Consider the following 26,951-nt stretch of genomic DNA (forward strand, 5'->3'; position numbering starts at 1 on the left):
CTTATTTCTTAAACTCCTGCTATTAGTATAGTAAACCTTAAGGGAGCTAGTCCCTTGCTGCCCTCTGCTGTCCCCCTTTGTTTGCTGACCTGATCCAGTGTCATTATTTGTAATTGTATAATTAATGTCGTTTAAACTTTTCCTGTTTTCAACCCTAGTGTTGCAACCTGACTGTTTCCCACACACCCATACCTCTATCCTCTATCAGTTTAAAGTCTTAGACATTTCAGCAATGGCCCTTTCGATCGAGTTGGTAAGTGGTGCCACCCCTGCCCCAGAAACATGTACCCCATCCCTTGCATACGTATTATGTTTGCCATAAAAGTTGTCCCAGTTGTCAATGAATGGGATTGCAAGTTCCTTGCAGTATCTGTCTAGCCAGCAATTTACGCCAATTGCCCTAGACAACCATTCATTGTCCACTCCTTCTAGGCAAGATGCTACATATGATTGGGACCCCTCCCTTAGACCTAATTAAATCTATAGCTGTCCTGTACTTATCTAGCAGCTCTTCTCTCCTACCCTTCCCAATATCATTTCCACCAGCACTGAGACAGATAATGGGTGTGTTTCCATTACTTGACATGATATTATCCAACTTGGTGACTATGTCACTAACACCAGCTCCAGGGAAGCACACACTCTCTCTCACCTTATTCATATTACAGAAAGCATGATCTATATAACTTACCTGTGATTCACCAACCACAAAAATTCACTTACCTCTATTAGCAGGGGAAGTAGTACCTTTACCTTCACTGGTCACTGAAGTACACTCATCCTGAAGAGAAGAGAAGCAATTTCTTACCTATAAAATCTTCTCTCTTAACTTTCCTTATTTTGATGCTCCTTCCCTTATTGGGAACCACTAGCCACTGGTAGCAGGTGCTGGACTGCACCTCACTGCTGGTAGCCTTTTCATCCTCACCACCTTCAGCCTCCTCGCAGAGAGTGACATACTGCACCTCACTGCTGGTAGCCTCATTCCCCTCAACCACTCCAGCCACCTCACACTCACTCCCAAACCCATCGAGGTGAACCTTCAGCTTCCTAATTTCCTCCTGGAGAAGTAGGACCTCCTCCTTCAACACTCTAACCTCAGATTTTAAAACACTGCAGAAGCAAGCCATGGCTTTGTAAAAATCCACACTAATCCACAAAGCAGCTCAGGACCTGTGATGGTGGGTTAGTGAAGGTGGTGGGTTGGTGAAGGTGGTGGATTATAGAGGGTGGGTTGGTGAAGGTGGTGGGTTGTATTTGGTGGGTTGATGGATAGGATAATGGCATCCTGGATAATGAAAGCCTGGATGAGGAGGCTGGATAATGATACCCAGGTTGACAGGGATGGATAATGACACCTAGGATGACAGGGCTGGATAATGACAGCATGGATTATAGGCTGGATAATGACAGCCTGGATAATGACAACCACCATGACAGGGCTGGATGATACACAGGATGAAGGCTGGATGATACACAGGATGAAGGCTGGATGATACACAGGATGAAGGCTGGATAATGACTGCCAGGATGACAAGGCTGGATAATGACACCTAAGATGACAGGGCTGGATAATGATACCCAGGATGACAGGGATGGATAATGACTGCCAGGATGACAAGGCTGGATAATGACACCTAGGATGACAGGGCTGGATAATGACAGCCTGGATTATAGGCTGGATAATGACAGCCTGAATGACAGACTGGATAATGACAGCCTGAATGAGACTGATAATGACATCCACCATGACAGGGCTGGATAATGACAGCCTGGATTATAGGCTGGGTAATGACAGCCACTATGACAGAGTTGGATAATGACAGCCACTATGACAGAGCTGGATAATGACAGTCTGAATGACAGTGCTGGATAATGACAGCCTGAATGACAGGGCTGGATAATGAGAGCCAGGATAACAGGTTGGATAATACCAGTCAGGATGATAGTTCTGGATAATGACAGCCTGGATGACAGGGCTGGATAATGACAGCTTGCATAACAGGGTTGGATAATGACAGCTTGGATGACAGAACTGGATAAAGACAGCTTGGATGACAGGCTGCATAATGACAGCTGGAATGACAGGGCTGGATAATGACAGTTTAGATGACTGGTTGGATGACAGGCTAAATAACGACAGCCTGGATGACAGGGCTGGATGAGAGACTAGATGACAGGCCAGGATAATGACAACTTGGATGACAGGACTGGATAAGGACAGCCTGGATGACAGGGCTGGACAACAGTCAGGATGATAGGGCTGGATAATGACAGCCTGGATGATAGGGCTGGATAATGACAGCCTGGATGATAGGGCTGGACAACAACAGTCAGGATGATAGGGCTGGATAATGACAGCCTGGATGATAGGGCTGGATAATGACAGCCTGGATGATAGGGCTGGATAATGACAGCCTGGATGATAGGGCTGGATAATGACAGCCTGGATGATAGGGCTGGATAATGACAGCCTGGATGATAGCACTGGATAATGACAACCTGGATGATAGGGCTGGATAATAACAGCCTGGATGATAGGGCTGGATAATGGCAGTTTGGATGATAGGGCTGGATAATGACAGCCTGGATGATAGGGCTGGATAATAACAGCCTGGATGATAGGGCTGGTTAATGACAGCATGGATAGGGCTGGATAATAACAGCCTGGATGATAAGGCTGGATAATAACAGCATGGATAATGGCAGTTTGGATGATAGGGCTGGATAATGACAGCCTGGATGATAGGGCTGGATAATGGCAGTTTGGATGATAGGGCTGGATAATGACAGCCTGGATGATAGGGCTGGATAATGACAGCCTGGATGATAGTGCTGGATAATGACAGCATGGATGATAGTGCTGGATAATGACAGCCTGGATGATAGGGCTGGATAATGACAGCCTGGATGATAGGGCTGGATAATGACAGCCTGGATGACAGGGCAGGATAATGACAGCCTGGATGACAGGGCTGGATAATGACAGCCTGGATGATAGGGCTGGATAATGACAGCCTGGATGATAGGGCTGGATAATGACAGCCTGGATGATAGGGCTGGATAATGACAGCCTGGATGATAGGGTTGGTTAATGACAGCATGGATGATAGTGCTGGATAATGACAGCCTGGATGATAGGGCTGGTTAATGACAGCATGGATGATAGGGCTGGATAATGGCAGTTTGGATGACAGGGCTGGATAATGACAGCCTGGATGACAGGGCTGGATAATGACAGTTTGGATCATTTGTATACTTCTAGGAATACTTAACACTAGCTATGTATACTGCTAGGTATACTTAACACTAGCTATGTATACTGCTAGGTATACTCAACACTAGCTATGTATACTGCTAGGTATACTTAACACTAGCTATGTATACTGCTAGGTATACTTAACACTAGCTATGTATACTTCTATGTATACTTGTACTATGTATACTGAGGACAAACATACATACAGTAGTTTTAATAAGAATTTATTGACATTGAGTACAATTGTACAACATTGACAGTACACTTGTACAACACTGACAGTACAACTGTACAACACTGACAATATACTTGTACAACACTGACAGTACACTTGTACAACACTGACAGTACACTTGTACAACACTGACAGTACAATTGTACAACACTGACAGTACAATTGTACAACACTGACAGTACAACTGTACAACACTGACAGTACACTTGTACAACACTGACAGTACACTTGTACAACAATGACAGTACACTTGTACAACACTGACAATATACTTGTACAACACTGACAGTACACTTGTACAACACTGACAATACACTTGTACAACACTGACAATACACTTGTACAACACTGACAATACACTTGTACAACACTGACAATATACTTGTACAACAATGACAGTACACTTGTACAACACTGACAATACACTTGTACAACAATGACAGTACACTTGTACAACACTGACAATACACTTGTACAACACTGACAATACACTTGTACAACAATGACAGTACACTTGTACAACACTGACAATATACTTGTACAACACTGACAGTACACTTGTACAACACTGACAGTACAACTGTACACTAGATAGTAGTACTATACACTAACAGTCTTACTTAATACACTCGTATAACACAGTAGTACTATACACTGACAGTCTCACTTCATACACTCATACAAGTGTAATATACACCTGGGTGATAGCTAAGACACATATTATCTTACGACTAGCAGTATTACCCGACCATATCTTTGCTATACATCTGCTCCTTGACTTATGATGGTACCACTTACAATATTTCAACTTCACAATCATTCATCTTACAATATTTCAACTTTACGATGGTTTAACTTACTAAATTTCAACTTTACGATGGTTCGACTTACTAAATTTCAACTTTACGATGGTTTAACTTACAATATTTCAACTTAACAATGGTTTAACTTACAATATTTCAACTTAACAATGGTTTAACTTACAATATTTCAACTTTACGATGGTTTAACTTACAATATTTCAACTTAACGATGGTTTAACTTACAATATTTCAACTTTATGATGGTTTAACTTACAATATTTCAACTTTACAATGGTTCAACTTACAGTATTTCAACTTACAAATGATTATAGGGGAAGTTTTTATTGCATTTATGGATTTAGAAAAGGCATATGATAGAGTGGATAGAGGAGCAATGTGGCAGATGTTGCAAGTATAGTGGACCCTCGAATTTAGTCGTGCCTTTTCTGTATGCAAAACTGTTTTTATTATCTATAAAATGTATTTTTTGTTAATATTTCCCATAGGGAATAATGTAAATCCAATTAAACCATTCCAGACACCCAAAAATATTAACAGAAAATACATTTCATAGATAATAAAAATAGTTTTGCATACAGAAATGGCACTACTAAATTCGAGGGTCCAATATGGAATAGGTGGTAAGTTACTAAATGCTGTAAAGAGTTTTTATGAGGATAGTGAGGCTCAGGTTAGGGTGTGTAGAAGAGAGGGAGAATACTTCCCGGTAATAGTAGGTCTTAGACAGGGATGTGTTATGTCACCATGGTTGTTTAATATACAGTGGACCCCCGCATAACGATTACCTCCGAATGCGACCAATTATGTAAGTGTATTTAAGTAAGTGCGTTTGTACGTGTATGTTTGGGGGTCTGAAATGGACTAATCTACTTCACAATATTTCTTATGGGAACAAATTCGGTCAGTACTGGCACCTGAACATACTTCTGGAGTGAAAAAATATCGTTAACCGGGGGTCCACTGTACAGTGGACCCCCGGTTTACGATCAGCTCCCAATGCGACCAATTATGTAAGTGTATTTATGTAAGTGCGTTTGTATGTGTATGTTTGGGGGTCTGAAATGGACTAATCTAATTCACAATATTCCTTATGGGAACAAATTCGGTCAGTACTGGCACCTGAACATATTTCTGGAATGAAATAATATCGTAAACCGGGGGTCCACTGTATTTATAGATGGGTTGTAAAAGAAGTAAATGCTAGGGTGTTCGGGAGAGGGGTGGAATTAAATTATGGGGAATTAAATACAAAATGGGAATTGACACAGTTACTTTTTGCTGATGATACTGTGCTTATGGGAGGCTCTAAAGAAAAATTGCAAAGGTTAGTGGATGAGTTTGGGATGTGTAAAGGTAGAAAGTTGAAAGTGAACATAGAGAAGAGTAAGGTGATGAGGGTATTAAATGATTTAGATGAAGAAAAATTGGATATCAAATTGGGGAGGAGGAATATGGAAGAAGTGAATGTTTTCAGATATTTGGGAGTTGACGTGTCAGCAGATGGATTTATGAAGGATGAGGTTAATCATAGAATTGATGAAGGGGAAAAAGATGAGTGGTGCGTTCAGGTATATGTGGAGACAAAAAATGTTATCTATGGAGGCAAAGAAGGGAATGTATGAAAGTATAGTAGTACCAACACTTATATGGGTGTGAAGCTTGGGTTGTAAATGCCGCAGCAAGGAGGCGGCTGGAGGCAGTGGAGATGTCCTGTCTAAGGACAATGTGTGGTGTAAATATTATGCAGAAAATTCGGAGTGTGGAAATTAGGAGAAGGTGTGGAGTTAATAAAAGTATTTGTCAGAGGGCAGAAGAGGGGTTGTTGAGATGGTTTGGTCATTTAGAGAGAATGGATCAAAGTAGAATGACTTGGAGAGCATATAAATCTGTAGGGAAAGGAAGGCGGGGTAGGGGTTGTCCTCAAAAAGGCTGGAGAGAGGGGGTAAAGGAGGTTTAGTGGGAGAGGGGCTTGGACTTCCAGCAAGCGTGCATGAGCGTGTTAGATAGGAGTGAATGGAGACGAATGGTATTTGGGACCTGACTAGCTGTTGGAGTGTGAGCAGGGTAATATTTAGTGAAGGGATTCAGGGAAACCGGTTATTTTTATATAGCCAGACTTGAGTCCTGGAAATGGGAAGTACAATGCCTGCACTTTAGTAGAATAACAGATGAACAAGGAGGCTTTAGGAAAGGTAGGGGGTGTGTAGACTAAGTGTTTACAGTGAAACATATAGGTGAACAGTATTTAGACAAAGGTAAAGAGGTTTCTGTGGCATTTATGGATTTGGAAAAGGCATATGACAGGGTGGATAGGGAAGCAATGTGGCAGATGTTGCAGGTGTATGGTATAGGAGGTAGGTTACTGAAAGCAGTGAAGAGTTTTTACAAGGATAGTGAGGCTCAGGATAGAGTATGTAGGAGAGAGGCAGATTATTTCCCAGTAAAAGTAGGCCTTAGACAAGGATGTGTGATGTCACCATAGTTGTTCAATGTATTTATAGATGGGGTTGTAAGAGAAGTGAATGCGAGGGTCTTGGCAAGAGGCGTGGAGTTAAAAGATAAAGAATTAAACACAAAGTGGGAGTTGTCACAGTTGCTCTTTGCTGATGACACTGTGTTTTTGGGAGATTCTGAAGATAAGTTGCAGAGGTTGGTGGATGAATTTGGTAGGGTATGTAGATGAAGAAAATTAAAAGTGAATACAGGAAAGAGTAAGGTTATGAGGATAACAAAAAGATTAGGTGACAAAAGATTGGATATCAGATTGGAGGGAGAGAGTATGGAGGAGGTGAATGTATTCAGATATTTAGGAGTGGACGTGTCAGCAGATGGGTCTATGAAAGATGAGGTGAATCATAGAATTGATGAGGGGAAAAGGGTGAGTGGTGCACTTAGGAGTCTGTGGAAACAAAGAACTTTGTCCATGGAAGCAAAGAGGGAAATGTATGAGAGTATAGCTGTACCAACACTCTTGTATGGGTATGAAGCATAAGTGATGAATGTTGCAGCGAGGAGAAGGCTGGAGGCAGTGGAGATGTCATGTCTGAGAGCAATGTGTGGTGTGAATATAATGTAAAGAATTCACAGTTTGGAAATTAGGAAAAGGTGTAGGATTACCAAAACTATTATCCAGAGGGTTGAGGAGGGGTTGTTGAGGTGGTTTGGACATGCAGAGAGAATGGAACAAAACAGAATGACTCTGAGTGTATAAATCTGTAGTGGAGGGAAGGCGGGGTAGGAGTCGGCCTAGGAAGGGTTGGAGGGAGGGGGTAAAGGAGGTTTTGTGTGAGAGGGGCTTGGACTTCCAGAAAGCGTGCATGAGCGTATTTGATAGGAGTGAATGGAGACAAATGGTTTTTAATACCTGACGTGCTGTTGGAGTGTGAGCGAAGTAACATTTATGAAGGGGTTCAGGGAAACCGGCAGGCCGGACTTGAGTCCTGGAGATGGGAAGTACAGTGTCTACACTCTGAAGTGTTAATGTTGCAGTTTTATAACTGTAGTGTAAAGCACCCTTCTGGCAAGACAGTGATGGAGTGAATAATGATGAAAGTTTTTCTCTTTCAGGCCACCCTGCCTTGGTGGGAGACGGCTGATGTGTTAATAAATAAATAAAATGATTTACCGCAACCTAACCCTACAGTAAGTCAAGGACCACCTGTATACAAAGACCACCCTGAACACACTTCCACAAGCCCCCAGAACACTCACACACTTTCCTAAGTGTTTATTTGCATGACTCACAAAATCGTAATGACACAATTGCAAACAAACCATACCACAGACGGGGATAGAACTCTGATTGCGGGTTCTATCCACATCCGTGATATGGTTTATTCATTTGCATAACAGAACACAGAACACAAGTGTTCAGTGAATGTGAAAAGGGAATGAACATAATGAAACAATAAATATAATAACTCACTAAATGTAATGATAAGTGAATGTTCAGGAGAATGTGACTGGCTTACAGCTATATAATTATTATTATTATTTTTATTATTATTATTATTACCATTATGTGGTATTGGTTGCATAATGACTATAGGAATGAATAATAATAATACTAATACTGTATTTTAGGATTATAATGCATTTTGAAAAATATTGGAGTGCAGGACAACTAAATTATCTAGATAATACAATTTTTGTATGTTGTATTACTGGTTAAAATTAACAAACATACACTTGCATACACCTATACATATGAATATCCACATACAAACAGTCACATATACACACTCTCTCACACACACTCAGATACTCTCACACACACACAACCAGCAGAAACAGGACCAGGAGCTATATCTCAATCCCTACAACTACACAACACCTATAGTAATCTACACTACTCAAAATCTACATGAAAACCAACATACACCAGTATATACACACACGTATCAGTGAATATACACATAAAAATTATTCAGTACTGTAGATATAGTGAAGATTAGCGCTAATACTTGTAGAAAGATGATGAAGGTGGTAGTGACGTAGACGGAGGTAGAATTGTTGTTTGCGAATCTGAAGACCGTCACTGCACCATTCTGGATCTTCCAGGGGTCATGACCATCATCATAGTAGATAGGACACTGGTCGTCTGTAAGTGGAGAGGTGGTAGTAGTGATGATGGTGGTAGTAGTGGTGGTGGTAGTAGTAGTAGTGGTGGTGATGGTGGTAGTAGTAGTAGTAGTAGTAGTAGTAGTAGTAGTAGTAGTAGTAGTAGTAGTAGTAGTAGTAGTAGTAGTAGTGGTAGTAGTAGTAGTGGTAGTAGTAGTAGTAGTAGTAGTAGTAGTGGTAGTAGTAGTGGTAGTAGTGGTAGTAGTAGTAGTGGTTGTAGTAGTAGTAGTAGTAGTAGTAGTAGTAGTAGTAGTAGTAGTAGTAGTAGTAGTAGTAGTAGTAGTGGTGGTGGTGGTGGTGGTAGTAGTAGTAGTAGTAGTAGTAGTAGTAGTAGTAGTAGTAGTAGTAGTAGTGGTAGGTACAACTGAAAGTTGAAAACTCAGATGAGTCACAAGGATGTCAGGAAGTATTTCTTCAGAGTTGTCAGGAAGTGCAACAATCTGGTGAGTGATGTAATTGAGGCAGGATCCATACACAGCTTTAGGAAGAGGTACGATAAAGCTCATGGAGCAGGGGGAGAGTGGGCCTAGTAGCAACCAGTGAAGAAGTGGGGCCAGGAGCTGTGACTTGACCCTTGCAACTACACATAGATGAATGTACACACACACAGTATCAAATAACGTTAAAGACTTACACATTCCTTCACAACTAACATTAAAGACTAACACATGCATTAACAACTAAGGTAACAGTTGACCTACGTATTCGTTCACTGAAGGTGAGGTTAAGACCCACAGCGGCGCCCTCATCATAGGTGTAAGAGAGGAAGTTCTGATGTAGACCACAAGCGGCACCAACTGACTGTGATAATACCAGTCTACCCAGTCCCACTCTCTGGTATACCTGTAATATAACAACTACTTAGTACCTGGAACTGTTGCTTAACCAGTCCCACTGACTGGTATACCTGTAACACAACAACCACTTACATAGTTGTACATGTGCGATCTACAATACCCAAATACTGCAAGTCCAACTTATTAGCACAAGCTAGTCAGGTCCAACTCACACCCACTCAAGTATTTATTTAACAAATTTTTAACAAGGACATATTAGGAAGACTGAAGAAGTATATACAAAAGATGAGGTAATCAGTCCCTCAGCCTTGAAATTGGTGATGAGTACTATAGTAGTGGCTAGCAGTAGTTAAAAATGTAGACGTAGGTCATACCCAACCCTTGGTTATGACCTACTTCCATCTGCCAGAAATCCATCACCTGATGCCAGTACATAAGTGCCAATCTTCGTGCCTGTGCTTCAGATTCTTCAAGACTACGGGGCTCAGCAACTGATTACCTAATTTTTTGTATATATCGTATTTCGCGGCTTATAAGATGCGGATTATGAGACCTGTTTTAGTCTCAGTGGCTCAGCATCAGACGTAACTGGGAGAGCTATAGCTCACCCCACACCCCAAATTTATACCTCCCATCACTGACCTTTAGTTTACAGGATGCAGGGTTGTTTTTGGAGGCATTTTATGGAAAGAAAATGCGCCTAATAAGTAGTGAAATATGATACTTCTTCAGTCTCCCAAATATATCTTGAACTTGTTTTGATAAAGCCACTGGATGGTGAAATGTCTACAATAAAGATACCCAGATGTTGTACATGTGTTTAGGTCTTCACTTACAGGTGCTCCATGTTTTACAATGGTTCAATTAACGATATTTCAGCTTTACAATGGTTCAACTTACAATATTTCAGCTTTACAATGGTTCAACTTACAATATTTCAGCTTTACAATGGTTCAACTTACAATATTTCAGCTTTACAATGGTTCAACTTACAATATTTCAGCTTTACAATGGTTCAACTTACAATATTTCAGCTTTACAATGGTTCAACTTACAATATTTCAGCTTTACAATGGTTCAACTTACAATATTTCAGCTTTACAATGGTTCAACTTACAATATTTCAGCTTTACAATGGTTCAACTTACAATATTTCAGCTTTACAATGGTTCAACTTACAATATTTCAGCTTTACAATTGTTCAACTTACAATATTTCAGCTTTACAATGGTTCAACTTACAATATTTCAGCTTTACAATTGTTCAACTTACAATATTTCAGCTTTACAATGGTTCAACTTACAATATTTCAGCTTTACAATGGTTCAACTTACAATATTTCAGCTTTACAATGGTTCAACTTACAATATTTCAGCTTTACAATGGTTCAACTTACAATATTTCAACTTTACAATAAAGCAGCAACAATTACTTTAGAGATGAAACTTAAGATAATTACCCAGCATGAAGGTGGCAAGTCCCTAACTTGTATTCATTTATTGACTTTTCAATACTGGTATTTACTTACAGTAATTATTTGTTTACCGACTCATTCAGTGACAGTAGTTACTTATTGACTTGTTAATTTAGCATATATTCATATTCAACTTACGATATTTTCGACTTAACCCCATTGTAAGTCGTAAAGCACCTGTACCTAGTACCTGGACCTGTTACTCACCCAGCACCTGAACCTGGAGACAGGATCGGAAGGATCAATGGTAACGAGGTATGATCGAAGATTCTCATGCCAGAATCCTACACACTGTAGTCGGTAGTCCAACATTCCTGAAAACAAATAGAACAACATAAGAATGGTGGAACACTGCAGAAGGCCTACTGGCCCATACTAGGCAGGTTCTTCTTTAAACCAACCATTCTCACCCATCCACTTGTGGGCGTGTTTCCTAAAGACAACTGTTATCCCTGTTCACCTAGCAGTTAGTAGGTACCTGGGTGTTAGTCATGTTACACCTGCTGACACTGTTCATCTAGCAGTAAGTAGGTACCTGGGTGTTAGTGGACTGGTGTGGGTGGCATCCTAGGGACATAACCAAGGACTTTCTATATACGTATTATGTCACTGATGTCAGCTATGGTCTAAATAAGTTGTATCATGTACTGGTGTAGAAATAAACATTATTATTATTATTATTATTATTATTATTATTATTATTAGTATTATTATAAAGCTACCTAAGCATTACCTTCAGTACCTCAGGGCTCTGGTGGCCTGGTGGTTAACGCTCTCGCTTCACATGGCGAGGGCCTGGGTTCGTTTCCCAGCCAGAGTAGAAACACTGGACGTGTTTCTTTCCACCTGTTATCTATGTTCCCCATCAGTAAAATGGGTACCTGGGTGTTAGTCGACTGGTGTGGGTCGCATCCTGGGACACTGACCTAAGGAGGCCTGGTCACAGACCGGGCCGCGGGGGCGTTGACCCCCGGAACTCTCTCCAGGTAGGTACTAACCAAAGCCAATCCTTCCCACTCATATATTTGTCCGATCTCTTCTTAACTCTCCTAGTGCCACGAGAATCTTCGTCTATTGCAGAAGTTGCAGATATCAACCCATGACAACAGTGTAAGCAACTAAGGTAATGGGTGAGGTCTGTACTCATGGTGAATACACTGGCCCAGTGGGGGGGACCTACATTTCTGGGGCCCTGAAGCTTAGACCATTATGGGAGCCCCTTTGCAACCCCTACAGTAGACTCAAAATTTTTAAGTAATGTTGACTAAGGTCACTTCCAGGGGTGCCTCCAGGATTAGAGACCCTGAAGTGGCATGACCAGTACCTACTTAACTACCTACCCCTCTCTCTCTTTCTGGATTAGGGGCCCTGAAGCTTAGCCTTTATTATTTTCATAATAGATCCGTACCTGATACAATGTTTGTACAGTGATAATGGCATTCAGGTGTACAAGCAGAAAGCTTCTTAATAAGCAGAGCATTTACATAAACATAGGCCTATCTTAAGCCTAATAAGACAATAACTAATCAACTGATCATATATGCAGTCTCTACATAGTTTTTTTTTTATTATCACACTGGCCGATTCCCACCAAGGCAGGGTGGCCCGAAAAAGAAAAACTTTCACCATCATTCACTCCATCACTGTCTTGCCAGAAGAGTGCTTTACACTACAGTTTTTAAACTGCAACATTAACACCCCTCCTTCAGAGTGCGGGCACTGTACTTCCCATCTCCAGGGCTCAAGTCCGGCCTGCCGGTTTCCCTGAACCCCTTCATAAATGTTACTTTGCTCACACTCCAACAGCACATCAAGTATTAAAAACCATTTGTCTCCATTCACTCCTATCAAACACGCTCATGCATGCCTGCTGGAGCGTGTTTGATAAATTTTGGAAACACAGAAGTTTAAACTCTCACTCATTTCATAATCTGACATGAAAAAGTGCTCAAATATGCTGTAAAAATAACAGAACATAAATATGATACAATACCACAATAGGCCTATACTAGGTAGGTTCAACTCACACCCACTTATACATTCATCCAACCTATTCTGAAAGCTACACAAGGTTTTAGCTTCAATAACATTATCTGGCAGTTTGTTCCACTCATTGACAATTATATTGCCAAAGCTTTCCTATATTCTTTCTAAATCTAATTTTTTTCTAACTTGAAACCATTGCTGTGAGTCCTGTCTTGGCTAGATATTTCTAGCATAGGCCAGTAAGCCTGTTGCAGTTCTAATTAATCTATCCTCGTAGGATAGACAGAGTCCTCAGTCTATCCTCATAGGACAGACAGGGCCCTCAATCTATCCTTGTAGGATAGACAGGGCCCTCAGTCTATCCTTGTAGGATAGACAGGGACCTCAGTTTATCCTAGTAGGACAGACAGGGTCCTCAAAGGTGAGTACAGTGCATGTACTCTGAAGGATGAGTGAGGATGTTACAGTTCTGGAGGTGGGAAGTACAGTACCTGTACTCTGAAGGATGAGTGAAGTATGTACAGTGCCTGTACTCTGAAGGATGGGTGAAGTACAGTGCCTGTACTCTGAAGGATGAGTGAAGTACAGTGCCTAAACTTACAGTACCTTAGTGTTCAACGACCAATGCATAAGCAATCAGTATTCACCTATTTGTGGCTGCAGGGGTTGAGTCACAGCTCCTGGCCCCACAAGAGACATACTTACTGTTATAATCAACATGATGACCATCCTTATTGAGAGACAGACAGAGATCCATGTCAATATTGATCCACCGACGATCCGGTGTACAGACAGACAGATCTGACACCTGTCTGTGGCAGGGGTAGGTGTCCAGGGGAGAGGATGTGATACCCCCTAGAATCCTCTTAGTTAGGGGTGACGGTCCACGCTGCACAAAGGAGAATCGTCCACCAATGGGACAGGAGATAGGCTCTGGAGGATCAGCTGTGGGCCAGTAAAATTTTCAGTAGGCTTAGATCCTCTATATGAAGTCAGTTCTTTTATAAAGTTCCACTATATACAGTCAGTTCTCTTATTAAGTTCCACTATATACAGTCAGGTCAGTAAACCCACCTAACACTTAGGAATATAAAAAAAGAAGGAGCACTGCATTATGCCTACTGGCCCATGCTAGTCAGATCTAACTCACACCCACCAACACAGGCTGGTTCACCTACCTATTAGTGTGTGGTATTGCCACTCCCTACCACTGCGGAAGTTAGCGTAGTCACACACCTGGTAGTAACCCTGGTAGATAAGTGGCCAGGTTACCCTAAACCTGACGATGTTGTGGTGACGAGGAACCATCTCCCAACACACGTACTCTGTTTGACTGTAAAATAATAATAATGATAATGATAATAATAATAATGTTTATTTCTACACCAGTACAGCCTCTCCTCACTTAGCAACGTACTCGAGTACCGACGACTCGGACTTACAACGGGCTCTCTGACCAGTATGCATACCCAAATAATGCATATTAGAGCCAATTTCCTCTATTCTGTTTATTACAATATATGGTACACTACTGTATTAACATTTAATAATATACCAGAAATGTTATAAATGGTGCAAAGGTGACATTAAAACAATAATAAAGATGACTCACACAAACCCACTACCATTATAGTATGCTCCTCACTTAGCGACGAATTTGTTTACCGACGTGATCTTAGGAACGGAACTCTGTCGTTAAGTGAGGAGAGGCTGTAAGAATAATAATAATGATGATGCTTATTGCTACACCAGCACATGATATAACTTATACACACTATAGCTGACATCAATGACAAACTATATAGAAAGTCCCTGGTTATATCCCCAGGATGCCACCCACACCAGTTGACTAACACCCTGGTACCTACTTACTGCTAGGTGAGCAGCAGGTGTCTTAAGGAAACATGCCCTAATGTTTCCACCCATACTAGGGATCAAACCAGGACATCAGTGTGTGAGTTGAGTGCACTACCAATCCAGCTATGGGATGCCTTGTTAACAGTTATTGTAAAACAAGTGAAATAAGTATAGATTTGTTAACAATAAACTGCAAATATCTCCATTCATCCTTCAGTGCTGGTACTGTACTTTCCACCTCCAGGACTCAAGTCCAGCTAACCAGTTTACCTGAATCCCTTCATATATGTTACCTTGCTCACACTCCAACAGCACATCAAGTCATAAAAAATCACTTGTCTCCACTCACTCCTATCTAATCTGCTCACACACACCTGGAAGTCCAAGTTCCTTGCATACAAAACCTCTTTTACCACTCCATCCAATATTTATTAAGATAACCCCTACCCGTCCTTCCCTCCACTACAAATATATACATCCTCCAAGTCATCCTATTTTGTCCCATCCTTTCTAAATGACCAAACCACCTCACCAACCCCTCATCAGCCCTCTGGATAATACTTTTAGTAACACAGCACTTTCTTCTGATCTCCAAGCTACAGATTCTCCATATTGTATTCACATCACACATTGTCCTCAGACATATCTCCACTGCATCCAGCCTCCTCCTTTGTTGCCTTCAGTTTCCTCCACTACCTCCAGCCTCCTCCTCCACTGCCTCTAGCATTCTCCACTACCTCCAGCCACCTCCTCCTACACTACCTCCAGCCTCCTCCTCCATTGCCTCTAGCCTTCTCCACTACCTCCAGCCTCCTCCACTGCCTCCAGCCTCCTCCACTGTCTCCAGCCTCCTTCTCCACTGCCTCCAGCCTCTTTATCCATTGCCACCAGCCTCCTCCTACACTGTCTCCAGCCTTCTCCTTGTTGCAACATTCACCATCCATGTTTCACACCCATATACTGCAAAAGTGTTGGCATAACTATATTCTCATACATTCCCCTTTTGCTTCCATGGACAAAGTTCTTTGTCTCCACAGATTCCTCAGTGCACCACTCACCTTTTTCCCATCATCAATTCTATGGTCACCTTATCTTTCATAGACCCATCTGCTGACACGTCCACTGCTAAATATCTGAATACATTCACTTCTCCCATACTCTCTCCCTCCAATGTGATATCCAATCTTCCACTGCCTAAATTTTTTGTTATCCTCATGATCTTACTCTTTCCTATGATCACTTTTAACTGTCTTCTTTTACATACCCTACCAAACTCCTCCACCAACCTCTGCAACTTATATTCAGAATCTCCCAAAAGCACAATGTCATCAGCAAAAAGCACCTGTGACAACTCCCACTTTGTGTTAGATTCTTTATCTCTTAATCCCACACCTCTTGCCAACACCCAAGCATTCACATCTCTTACAACTCCATCTATAAATATGTCGAACAACCATGGTGACATCACACAGCCTTGTCTAAGGCCTCTCTCCTACATACTCTAATCTGAGCCTCACTATTCTTGTAAAAACTCTTCACTGCTTTCAGTAACCTACTACCTATTCCATACACCTGCAACATCTGCCACATTGCTTCCCTATTCCCTATGCCTTTTCTTAGTCCATAAATGCAAAGAAAACCTCTTTACCCTTATCTAAATACTGTTCACCTATATGTTTCACTGTACACACTTAATCTACACACCCCCTACCCTTCCTAAAGCCTCCCTGCTCATCTGCTATCCTACTCTCTGTCTTACTCTTAATTCTTTCAACAATAACTCTAGCATACACTTTACCATGTATACTTGACAGGTTTATTCCCCAATAATTCTTACACTTTCTTGTCCCTTTGTCCTTATATAAATGAACTATGAATGGTCTCTGCCAGTCTCTAGGTACCTTACCCTCTTAAATACAGTTATTAAATAAAAGCACTAACCATTCCAAAACTATATAACCCCCTGCTTTTAACATTTCTGTCTTCATCCCATCAACCCCAGCTGCGAGAACATTCTGCCATTAACACACACACACACACCAGTACACTCACACATATACCCTCCCATTAACACACACACACACACACACACACACATGTACACCAGAAAACACACACACACACACACTCACACAATCGGCCTCTCAACGTAATTTTCAAGGCAGAATCAACCCGAACCATGATCCTGCAGGAGAAAGCACGGCTGAGAGGCAAGCAGGAGTTCCGGAGTGTGTACCTCGATCGAGACAGAACACAGGACGAAAGGAAGGCGATGAAAGAGAGAGTTCAAAAACGAAAGGAGAAATGGGAGGAAATGAAAAAGGAGAGCAGAATAACCCAGGATCAAATGGAAGGACAAGCACACCCCCCAGAAACACCTGCAGAAGGACTCCAGCCACGACACCCCCAAGGCAACTGAACAATCCAAACCAACCATCACACATCGATCCCTCTGTTCCCACCCCCTGCACCACAGTTACAGTACTAGAACAGAAGTTGAAGGTTTGGTACACAAATGCAGATGGATTAACGAATAAACATGAGGAATGGCAAGAAAGAATCAATGAGAAGTCCCCAGACATCATAGCAGTTACAGAAACAAAACTCACGGAGACAATAACAGATGCAATCTTCCCACCAGGATACCAGATCATGAGGAAAGATAGAAGGGGCAGAGGGGGAGGTGGGGTTGCTCTGCTCGTAAAAAACAGATGGAAATTCGAGAAAATGGAAGGCATAGATGAGACGGGAGAAAGAGACTACATAGTAGGTACACTTCAGTCTGGGGAACACAAAGTGGTCATTGCAGTGATGTATAATCCACCACAGAACTGCAGGAGGCCAAGAGAGGAATATGAAGAGAGCAACAGAGCAATGGTGGACACACTTGCTGAGGTGGCAAGAAGAGTTCACTCCAGCAGAGCAAAGTTGCTGGTTATGGGAGATTTCAACCACAGGGAGATTGAATGGGAAAACCTGGAGCCACATGGGGATCCCGAAACATGGAGAGCCAGGATGTTGGACGTGGTGCTGGAAAACCTCATGCACCAACATGTTAAGGACACTACCAGAGTGAGAGGGGAGGATGAACCAGCAAGATTGGACCTTGTGTTCACCATGGGCAGCTCAGACATTGAGGACATCAAGTATGAGAGTCCCCTAGGAGCTAGCGATCACGTGGTTCTGTGCTTTGAATACATAGTAGAGCTGCAAGTGGAGAGAATAACAGGAGTTGAATGGGAAAAGCCTGACTATAAAAGAGGGGACTACATAGGGTTGAAGAACTTCCTGCGGGAGGTCCAGTGGGACAGAGAACTGGCAGGAAAACCAGTAAATGAAATGATGGAATATGTAACAACAAAATGCAAGGAGGCAGTGGAAAGGTTTATTCCCAAGGGCAACAGTAACAACGGGAAGACCAGAACGAGCCCCTGGTTTACCCGACGGTGTAAGGAGGCAAAAACAAAGTGCAATAGAGAATGGAAAAAGTACAGAAGGCAGAGAACACACTAAAATAGGGAGATCAGTCGCAGAGCCAGGAATGAGTATGCACAGGTAAGGAGGGAGGCCCAGCAACAGTATGAAAATGACATAGCATCGAGAATCAAGACTGACCCGAAACTGTTGTATAGCCACATCAGGAGGAGGAGAACAGTCAAAGACCAGGTGATCAGATTAAGGACAGAAGGTGGAGAACTCACAGGAAATGATCAGGAGGTATGTGAGGAGCTGAACAGGAGATTTAAGGAAGTTTTTACAGTAGAGACAGGAAGGGCTGTGGGAAGACAGCACAGAAGGGAACATCAAGAGGGAATATACCAACAAGTGTTGGATGACATACGAACAACCGAGGAGGAGGTGAAGAAGCTCCTAAGTGACCTTGACACCTCAAAGGCGATGGGACTGGACAACATCTCCCCATGGGTCCTTAGAGAAGGAGTAGAGATGCTGTGCGTGCCTCTAACCACAATCTTCAACACATCCCTTGAAACTGGGCAACTACCTGAGAAATGGAAGACAGCTAATGTAGTTCCCATATTTAAGAAAGGAAACAGAAACGAGGTGCTAAACTACAGACCTGTCTCTCTGACATGTATTGTGTGCAAAGTCATGGAGAAGATTACCAGGAGGAGAGTGGTCGAACACCTGGAAAGGAACAAGATTATAAATGAAAACCAGCATGGGTTCATGGAAGGCAAATCGTGTATCACAAACCTCCTGGAGTTTTATGACAAGGTAACAGAAGTAAGACACGAGAGAGAGGGGTGGGTAGATTGCGTTTTCCTAGACTGCAGGAAGGCCTTTGACACAGTTCCCCACAAGAGATTAGTGCAGAAGCTGGAGGATCAGGCACATGTAGCAGGGAGGGTACTGCAATGGATCAGGGAATACCTGACAGGGAGGCAGCAACGAGTCATGGTATGTGAAGAGGTATCACAGTGGGTGCCTGTGACGAGCGGGGTCCCACAGGGTTCAGTTCTAGGACCAGTGCTATTTTTGATATATGTGAACGACATGATGGAAGGAATAGACTCTGAAGTGTCCCTGTTCGCAGATGATGTGAAGTTTTTTTTTTTTTTTCAACAAGTCGGCCGTCTCCCACCGAGGCAGGGTGACCCAAAAAAGAAAGAAAATCCCCAAAAAGAAAATACTTTCATCATCATTCAACACTTTCACCACACTCACACATTATCACTGCTTTTGCAGAGGTGCTCAGAACACAACAGCTTAGAAGCATATACGTATAAAGATACACAACATATCCCTCCAAACTGCCAATATCCCAAACCCCTCCTTTAAAGTGCAGGCATTGTACTTCCCATTTCCAGGACTCAAGTCCAACTATATGAACATAACCGGTTTCCCTGAATCCCTTCACTAAATATTACCCTGCTCACACTCCAACAGATCGTCAGGTCCCAAGTATCATTCGCCTCCATTCACTCCTATCTAACACGCTCATGCACGCTTGCTGGAAGTCCAAGCCCCTAGCCCACAAAACAAAATGAGGCAGGACTGCAAAGAGACCTGGACAGGCTGGACATGTGGTCCAGTAACTGGCTTCTCGAATTCAATCCAGTCAAATGCAAAGTCATGAAGATTGGGGAGGGGCAAAGAAGACCGCAGACAGAGTATAGGCTAGGTGGGCAAAGACTACAGACCTCACTCAGGGAGAAAGACCTTGGGGTGACCATAACACCGAGCACATCACCGGAGGCACACATCAACCAAATAACTGCTGCAGCATACGGGCGCTTGGCAAACCTGAGAATAGCGTTCCGATACCTTAATAAGGAATCGTTCAAGACACTGTACACTGTGTATGTTAGGCCCATACTGGAGTATGCAGCACCAGTCTGGAACTCACACCTCGTCAAGAAGTTAGAGAAAGTACAAAGGTTTGCAACAAGGCTAGTCCCAGAGCTCAGGGGAATGTTGTACGAGGAAAGGTTGAGGGAAATCGGACTGACGACACTGGAGGACAGAAGGGTCAGGAGAGACATGATAACGACATACAAGATACTGCGGGGAATAGACAAAGTGGACAGAGATAGGATGTTCCAGAGAGGGGACACAGGGACAAGGGGTCACAAATGGAAGCTGAAGACTCAGACGAGTCACAGGGACGTCAGGAAGTATTTCTTCAGTCATAGAGTTGTCAGGAAGTGGAACAGCCTAGCAAGTGAAGTAGTGGAGGCAGGAACCATACATAGTTTTAAGAAGAGGTATGATACAGCTCAGGAAGTAGAGAGAGAGAGGACCTAGTAGCGATCAGTGAAGAGACGGGGCCAGGAGCTGTGTCTCGACCCCTGCAACCACAATTAGGTGAGTACAATTAGGTGAGTACAATCACACGCTCACTCACTGTCTCTTGTTTCTCTCCTTCTGTCCACTAATACACATACATACTCTCCCAATATTCACACCAAAACACTCACTAACAAACAACAAGACACACACTCACCAACCCTCTACACTAAGCTTGGCCATCAGGTAGCGACTACCCCGGTGTTGTAGACACACGTAGATGGAAGTCTTGGCAGAGTAGCCCCTCCAGGTAGTCTCCTGTATGTGTGTAGCATTGATGGTGAGGTGAGGTTCACCTGGGCCAGTAGATTGCCAGTCACCTGTCAGGTTCCTGGGCAGGAAACATCCAGGTGGTACCACCTCATGTTTTACTGTAATAAATATTATTATTATTAGTGTTCTATGTAGGATTATATGGTACTAGTGATTATGGCTATATGGAAGGTGCTAGTATAGTAGTGACTTTGTAGCTAGTTGTGGTTACAAAGTCACAGTAGCAGGAAAGGTTAAATGGAAGGTGCTACTTATACTAGTGGCTCTGTAGCTAGTTAGGTGTGGTTACAAAGTCACAACAGCAGGAAAGGTTGAAGACTGGGGTTGCAATAAGCACTACAAAGGTACATACAGAGGCATGTATCATTGCAAGAACTCCCAACAATGTCACCATAGGCTAAAGGTTCCTGACACAACTAGGCTGACAATATCACCTGTACACAATGCTGACAATGTGAATTTATGTTGTAGATGTTGGGTCATTCAGTGACTTCATCAGTGCAAAAGTAGAACATAAGGTGATCAGTCCTTGGGACTTATTACCATTTCTACAACTGTCTTACATTCCCATCTCACACTGGAGAAGCCACTGGTTGCCCAAGGTTCCACAGAACTGAACCTCACCATAAGAGAGTCTGAACCTGATAGGACTGTTCTCTGGAGTCTTAAGAGGGGAACACTCTGGAGTGATAGAGTGTCCCAGGTATAAGTCGTCCTCACGATTACGAATGAAACAACGATACTTCTCCTCCTTGCGTGACTCTTTCGTGTTGACGACTGCAAAGTAGTGGTTCTTGCCCACAAACCAATCGCCCAGACATGAAAACACCACACCTGTGGATATGACAGTTATTATACATGTGACATGACAGTAATTATTATACCTGTGATATGATAGTACAATGGACCCTCGCCTAACGAATGCATTGCATAACGTTAAATCCGCCTAGCGATACATTTTTAACGCAAAAATTTTGCCTCGGCTAGTGCTAAAAAACTCGCCCAATGCGATTCGTTCCGTTCAAGACGCGTCCACGTGTGGCCTGAGCGCGCCTCACTTGTCTCGTGGGTGCCAGTGTTTACAAGCCAGCCACTGCGGTCGCATCCAAACATACAATCGGAACATTTCATATTATCACAGCCTTTTTAGTGATTGCACCTGCAAAATAAGTCACCATGGGCCCCAAGAAAACTTCTAGTGCCAACCCTACAGCAAAAAGGGTGAGAATTACTATGGATATGAAGAAAGAGATCATTGCTAAGTATGAAAGTGGAGTGCGTGTCTCTGAGCTGGCCAGGTTGTACACAAAACCCCAATCAACCATCACTACTATTGTGGCTAAGAAAACGGCAATCAATGAAGCTGTTCTTGCCAAAGGTGCAACTATATTTTTGAAACTGAGATCGCAAGTGATAGAAGATGTTGAGAGACTGCTATTGGTGCGGATAAACGAAAAACAGATAGCAGGAGATAGCATCTCTCAAGCGATCATATGTGAAAAGGCTAGGAAGTTGCATGAGGATTTAATTAGAAAAATGCCTGCAACTAATGGTGATGTGAGTGAATTTAAGGCCAGCAAAGGTTGGTTTGAGAGATTTAAGAAGTGTAGTGGCATACATAGTGTGATAAGGCATGGTGAGGCTGCCAGTTCGGACCAAAAAGCAGCTGAAAAATATGTGAAGGAATTCAAGGAGTACATAGACAGTGAAGGACTGAAACCTGAACAAGTATTTAATTGTGATGAAACAGGCCTGTTTTGGAAGAAAATGCCAGGCAGGACCTACATTACTCAGGAGGAAAAGGCACTCCCAGGACATAAGCCTATGAAAGACAGGCTTACTCTGTTGATGTATACTAAAGCTAGTGGTGATTGCAAAGTGAAGCCTTTATTGGTGTATCACTCTGAAACTCCCAAAGTGTTCAGGAAAAACAATGTCCTCAAGGCTAATTTGTGTGTGCTGTAGAGGGCAAACAGTAAGGCATGGGTCACTAGAGACCTTTTCTATGACTGGTTACACCATGCATTTGCCCCCACTGTTAAAAATTACCTCCTGGAAAATAAATAGGACCTTAAGTGCCTCCTGGTATTAGACAATGCTCCTGGTCATCCTTCAGATGTGGCAGAGCGACTTTCTGGGGACATGAGCTTCATTAAGGTGAAGTTTTTGCCTCCTAATACCACTCCTCTCCTGCAGCCCATGGACCAGCAGGTCATTGCAAACTTCAAAAAACTCTACACAAAAGCTATGTTTGAAAGGCACTTTGTAGTGACCTCAGAAATTCAACTGACTCTAAGAGAGTTTTGGAGAGATCACTTTAGCATCCTCAATTGTGTAAACATTATAGGTAAGGCTTGGGAGGAAGTGACTAAGAGGACCTTGAACTCTGCTTGAAAGAAACTGTGGCCAGAATGTCTAGACAAAAGGGATTTTGAAGGGTTTGAGGCTAACCCTGAGAAGTGTATGCCAGTTGTGGAATCAATTGTGGCATTGGGGAAGTCCTTGGGGTTGGAGGTTAGTGGGGAGGATGTGGAAGAGTTGGTGGAGGAGAACAATGAAGAACTAACCACTGATGAGCTGCAAGATCATCTTCAACAGCAAGAGGCCAGACCTGAGGAAACTGCTCTGGAGGAGGGGATAGAGAAATTGAGGAAGTTGCCTACTTCAAAGATTAAGGAAATGTGTGCAATGTGGCTTAAAGTGCAAACCTTTTTTGATGAAAATCACCCTCACACAGCTATTGCAAGCCGTGCTGGTGACTATTACACTGACAATGTTGTGAAACACTTTAGGAATGTCATAAAGGAACGGGAGGTACAGGCCTCTATGGACAGATATGTTGTGCGACAAAAGTCCAGTGACTCTCAAGCTGGTCCTAGTGGCATTAAAAGAAGAAGGGAAGTAACCCCGGAAAAGGACTTGACACCCTCAAGTCCTAATGGAAGGGGATTCCCCTTCTAAACATTAACACCATCCACATTCTCCCCTCCTCCCATCCCATCAATCATCACCAGATCTTCAATAAAGGTAAGTGTCATGTAATTGTACATGACATTATTTCATATGGGGAAAATTAATTCGGCTAACGATAATTTCGCTTAACGTTGAACTCTCAGGAATGGATTAATATCGTTAGGCAAGGGTCCACTGTAATTATAAATGTGACATGATAGTAGTTATTATACCTGTGACATGATAGTTATTATACCTGTGACATGATGGTAATTATTATACCTGTGACATGATAGTAATTATAAATGTGACATGATAGTAGTTATTATACCTGTGACATGATAGTTATTATACCTGTGACATGATGGTAGGTATTATACCTGTGACATGATAGTTATTATACCTGTGACATGATGGTAGTTATTATACTTGTGGACACAACAATCATACTTGTGGACACAACAATCATACTTGTGGACACAACAATCATACTCATGGACACAACAATCATACTCATGGATGCAACAATCATACTAATGGACACCACAATCATACTCATGGATGCAACAATCATACTCATGGACACAACAATCATACTCATGGACACAACAATCACACTCATGTACACAACAATCATACTCATGTACACAACATACTCATGGACACAACAATCACACTCATGTACACAACATACTCATGGACACAACAATCACACTCATGTACACAACATACTCATGGACACAACAATCACACTCATGTACACAACATACTCATGGACACAACAATCACACTCATGTACACAACATACTCATGGACACAACAATCATACTCATGTACACAACATACTCATGGACACAACAATCACACTCATGTACACAACATACTCATTGACACAACAATCATACTCATGTACACAACATACTCATGGACACAACAATCACACTCATGTACACAACATACTCATGGACACAACAATCATACTCATGTACACAACATACTCATGGACACAACAATCATACTCATGTACACAACAATCATACTCATGGACACAACAATCATACTCATGGACACAACAATCATACTCATGGACACAACAATCATACTCATGGACACAACAATCATACTCATGGACACAACAATCATACTCATGGACACAACAATCATACTCATGTACACAATATATTCACGTACACAACAATCATACTCATGTACACAACATACTTGTGTACACAACAATCATACTCATGTACACAACATACTCATGGACACAACAATCATACTCATGTACACAATATATTCGCGTACACAACAATCATACTCATGTACACAACATACTTGTGTACACAACAATCATACTCATGTACACAACATACTCATGTACACAACATACTCATGGACACAACAATCATACTCATGTACACAACAATCATACTCATGGACACAACAATCATACTCATGGACACAACAATCATACTCATGGACACAACAATCATACTCATGGACACAACAATCATACTCATGGACACAACAATCATACTCATGGACACAACAATCATACTCATGGACACAACAATCATACTCATGGACACAACAATCATACTCATGGACACAACAATCATACTCATGGACACAACAATCATACTCATGGACACAACAATCATACTCATGTACACAACAATCATACTCATGGACACAACAATCATACTCATGGACACAACAATCATACTCATGTACACAATATATTCGCGTACACAACAATCATACTCATGTACACAACATACTTGTGTACACAACAATCATACTCATGTACACAACATACTCATGGACACAACAATCATACTCATGTACACAACATACTCATGGACACAACAATCATACTCATGTACACAATATATTCGCGTACACAACAATCATACTCATGTACACAACATACTTGTGTACACAACAATCATACTCATGTACACAACATACTCATGTACACAACATACTCATGGACACAACAATCATACTCATGTACACAACAATCATACTCATGGACACAACAATCATACTCATGGACACAACAATCATACTCATGGACACAACAATCATACTCATGGACACAACAATCATACTCATGGACACAACAATCATACTCATGGACACAACAATCATACTCATGGACACAACAATCATACTCATGTACACAACAATCATACTCATGGACACAACAATCATACTCATGGACACAACAATCATACTACCCCCCACTCTTCAAAACAAATACTGACTCATACCACTACACATACCATATATACAGAACAATATACAGTGGACCCCCAGTTAACGATATTTTTTCATTCCAGAAGTATGTTCAGGTGCCAGTACTGAAGGAATTTGTTCCCATAAGGAATATTGTGAAGTATAATAATCCATTTCAGACCCCCAAACATACACGTACAAACGCACTTACATAAATACACTTACATAATTGGTCGCATTTGGAGGTGATCGTTAAGCGGGGGTCCACTGTATTTTAATACAGACATAATATTAAACAGAAGAATCTCTATGATATTTCCCATGTCCAGTTTAAACTTTGTAAAACTCAAATGTCTATAAAAGACTCAAAATCTGGAACTCTTCGCAGAGGCGTCGCTAGGGTTGGTGTCACCCGGGGCGGAATCTTGGGTGTCACCCGGGGCAGCATCATTGATGTCACCCCCATGAAATCCAAGGGCGGGGGGATGGGGGGTAGTAAACTCTAGTTACGTCACTACTGCATGACCAGTAACTAATGTTTAGCAATGAGAATGTTTAAGAGCCATACACTGAACAGGAGAATACTTCTCAACTTTATTAATGATAAAATAAATAATCCTAGTAA

General features: G+C 42.0%; 1 protein-coding gene across 2 annotated transcripts in view; it reads right to left on the reverse strand.

Moving 5' to 3' along the window:
• Window positions 1–501: 501 nt before the first annotated feature.
• LOC128704956 (uncharacterized) overlaps window positions 502–26,951 on the reverse strand; it is a 48,150-nt gene continuing 21,700 nt past the window's right edge. The window contains exons 4-11 of one of the 2 annotated variants that reach the window (XM_070105145.1): window positions 21,758–21,967; window positions 21,018–21,231; window positions 14,374–14,528; window positions 13,901–14,140; window positions 11,417–11,523; window positions 9,640–9,781; window positions 8,782–8,918; window positions 502–781 (exon numbers count right to left, since the gene is read on the reverse strand). In XM_070105145.1, the coding sequence (XP_069961246.1) occupies window positions 716–781; window positions 8,782–8,918; window positions 9,640–9,781; window positions 11,417–11,523; window positions 13,901–14,140; window positions 14,374–14,528; window positions 21,018–21,231; window positions 21,758–21,967 (1,271 nt within the window). In that variant the 3' untranslated portion in view covers window positions 502–715. The remainder of the gene's footprint in view (window positions 782–8,781; window positions 8,919–9,639; window positions 9,782–11,416; window positions 11,524–13,900; window positions 14,141–14,373; window positions 14,529–21,017; window positions 21,232–21,757; window positions 21,968–26,951) is intronic. The other variant, XM_070105144.1, reaches the window with a different exon arrangement.

This window comes from Cherax quadricarinatus, chromosome 97 (assembly GCF_038502225.1).
Source record: "Cherax quadricarinatus isolate ZL_2023a chromosome 97, ASM3850222v1, whole genome shotgun sequence".
In the NCBI taxonomy this organism is placed as follows: Eukaryota; Metazoa; Arthropoda; class Malacostraca; order Decapoda; family Parastacidae; genus Cherax; species Cherax quadricarinatus.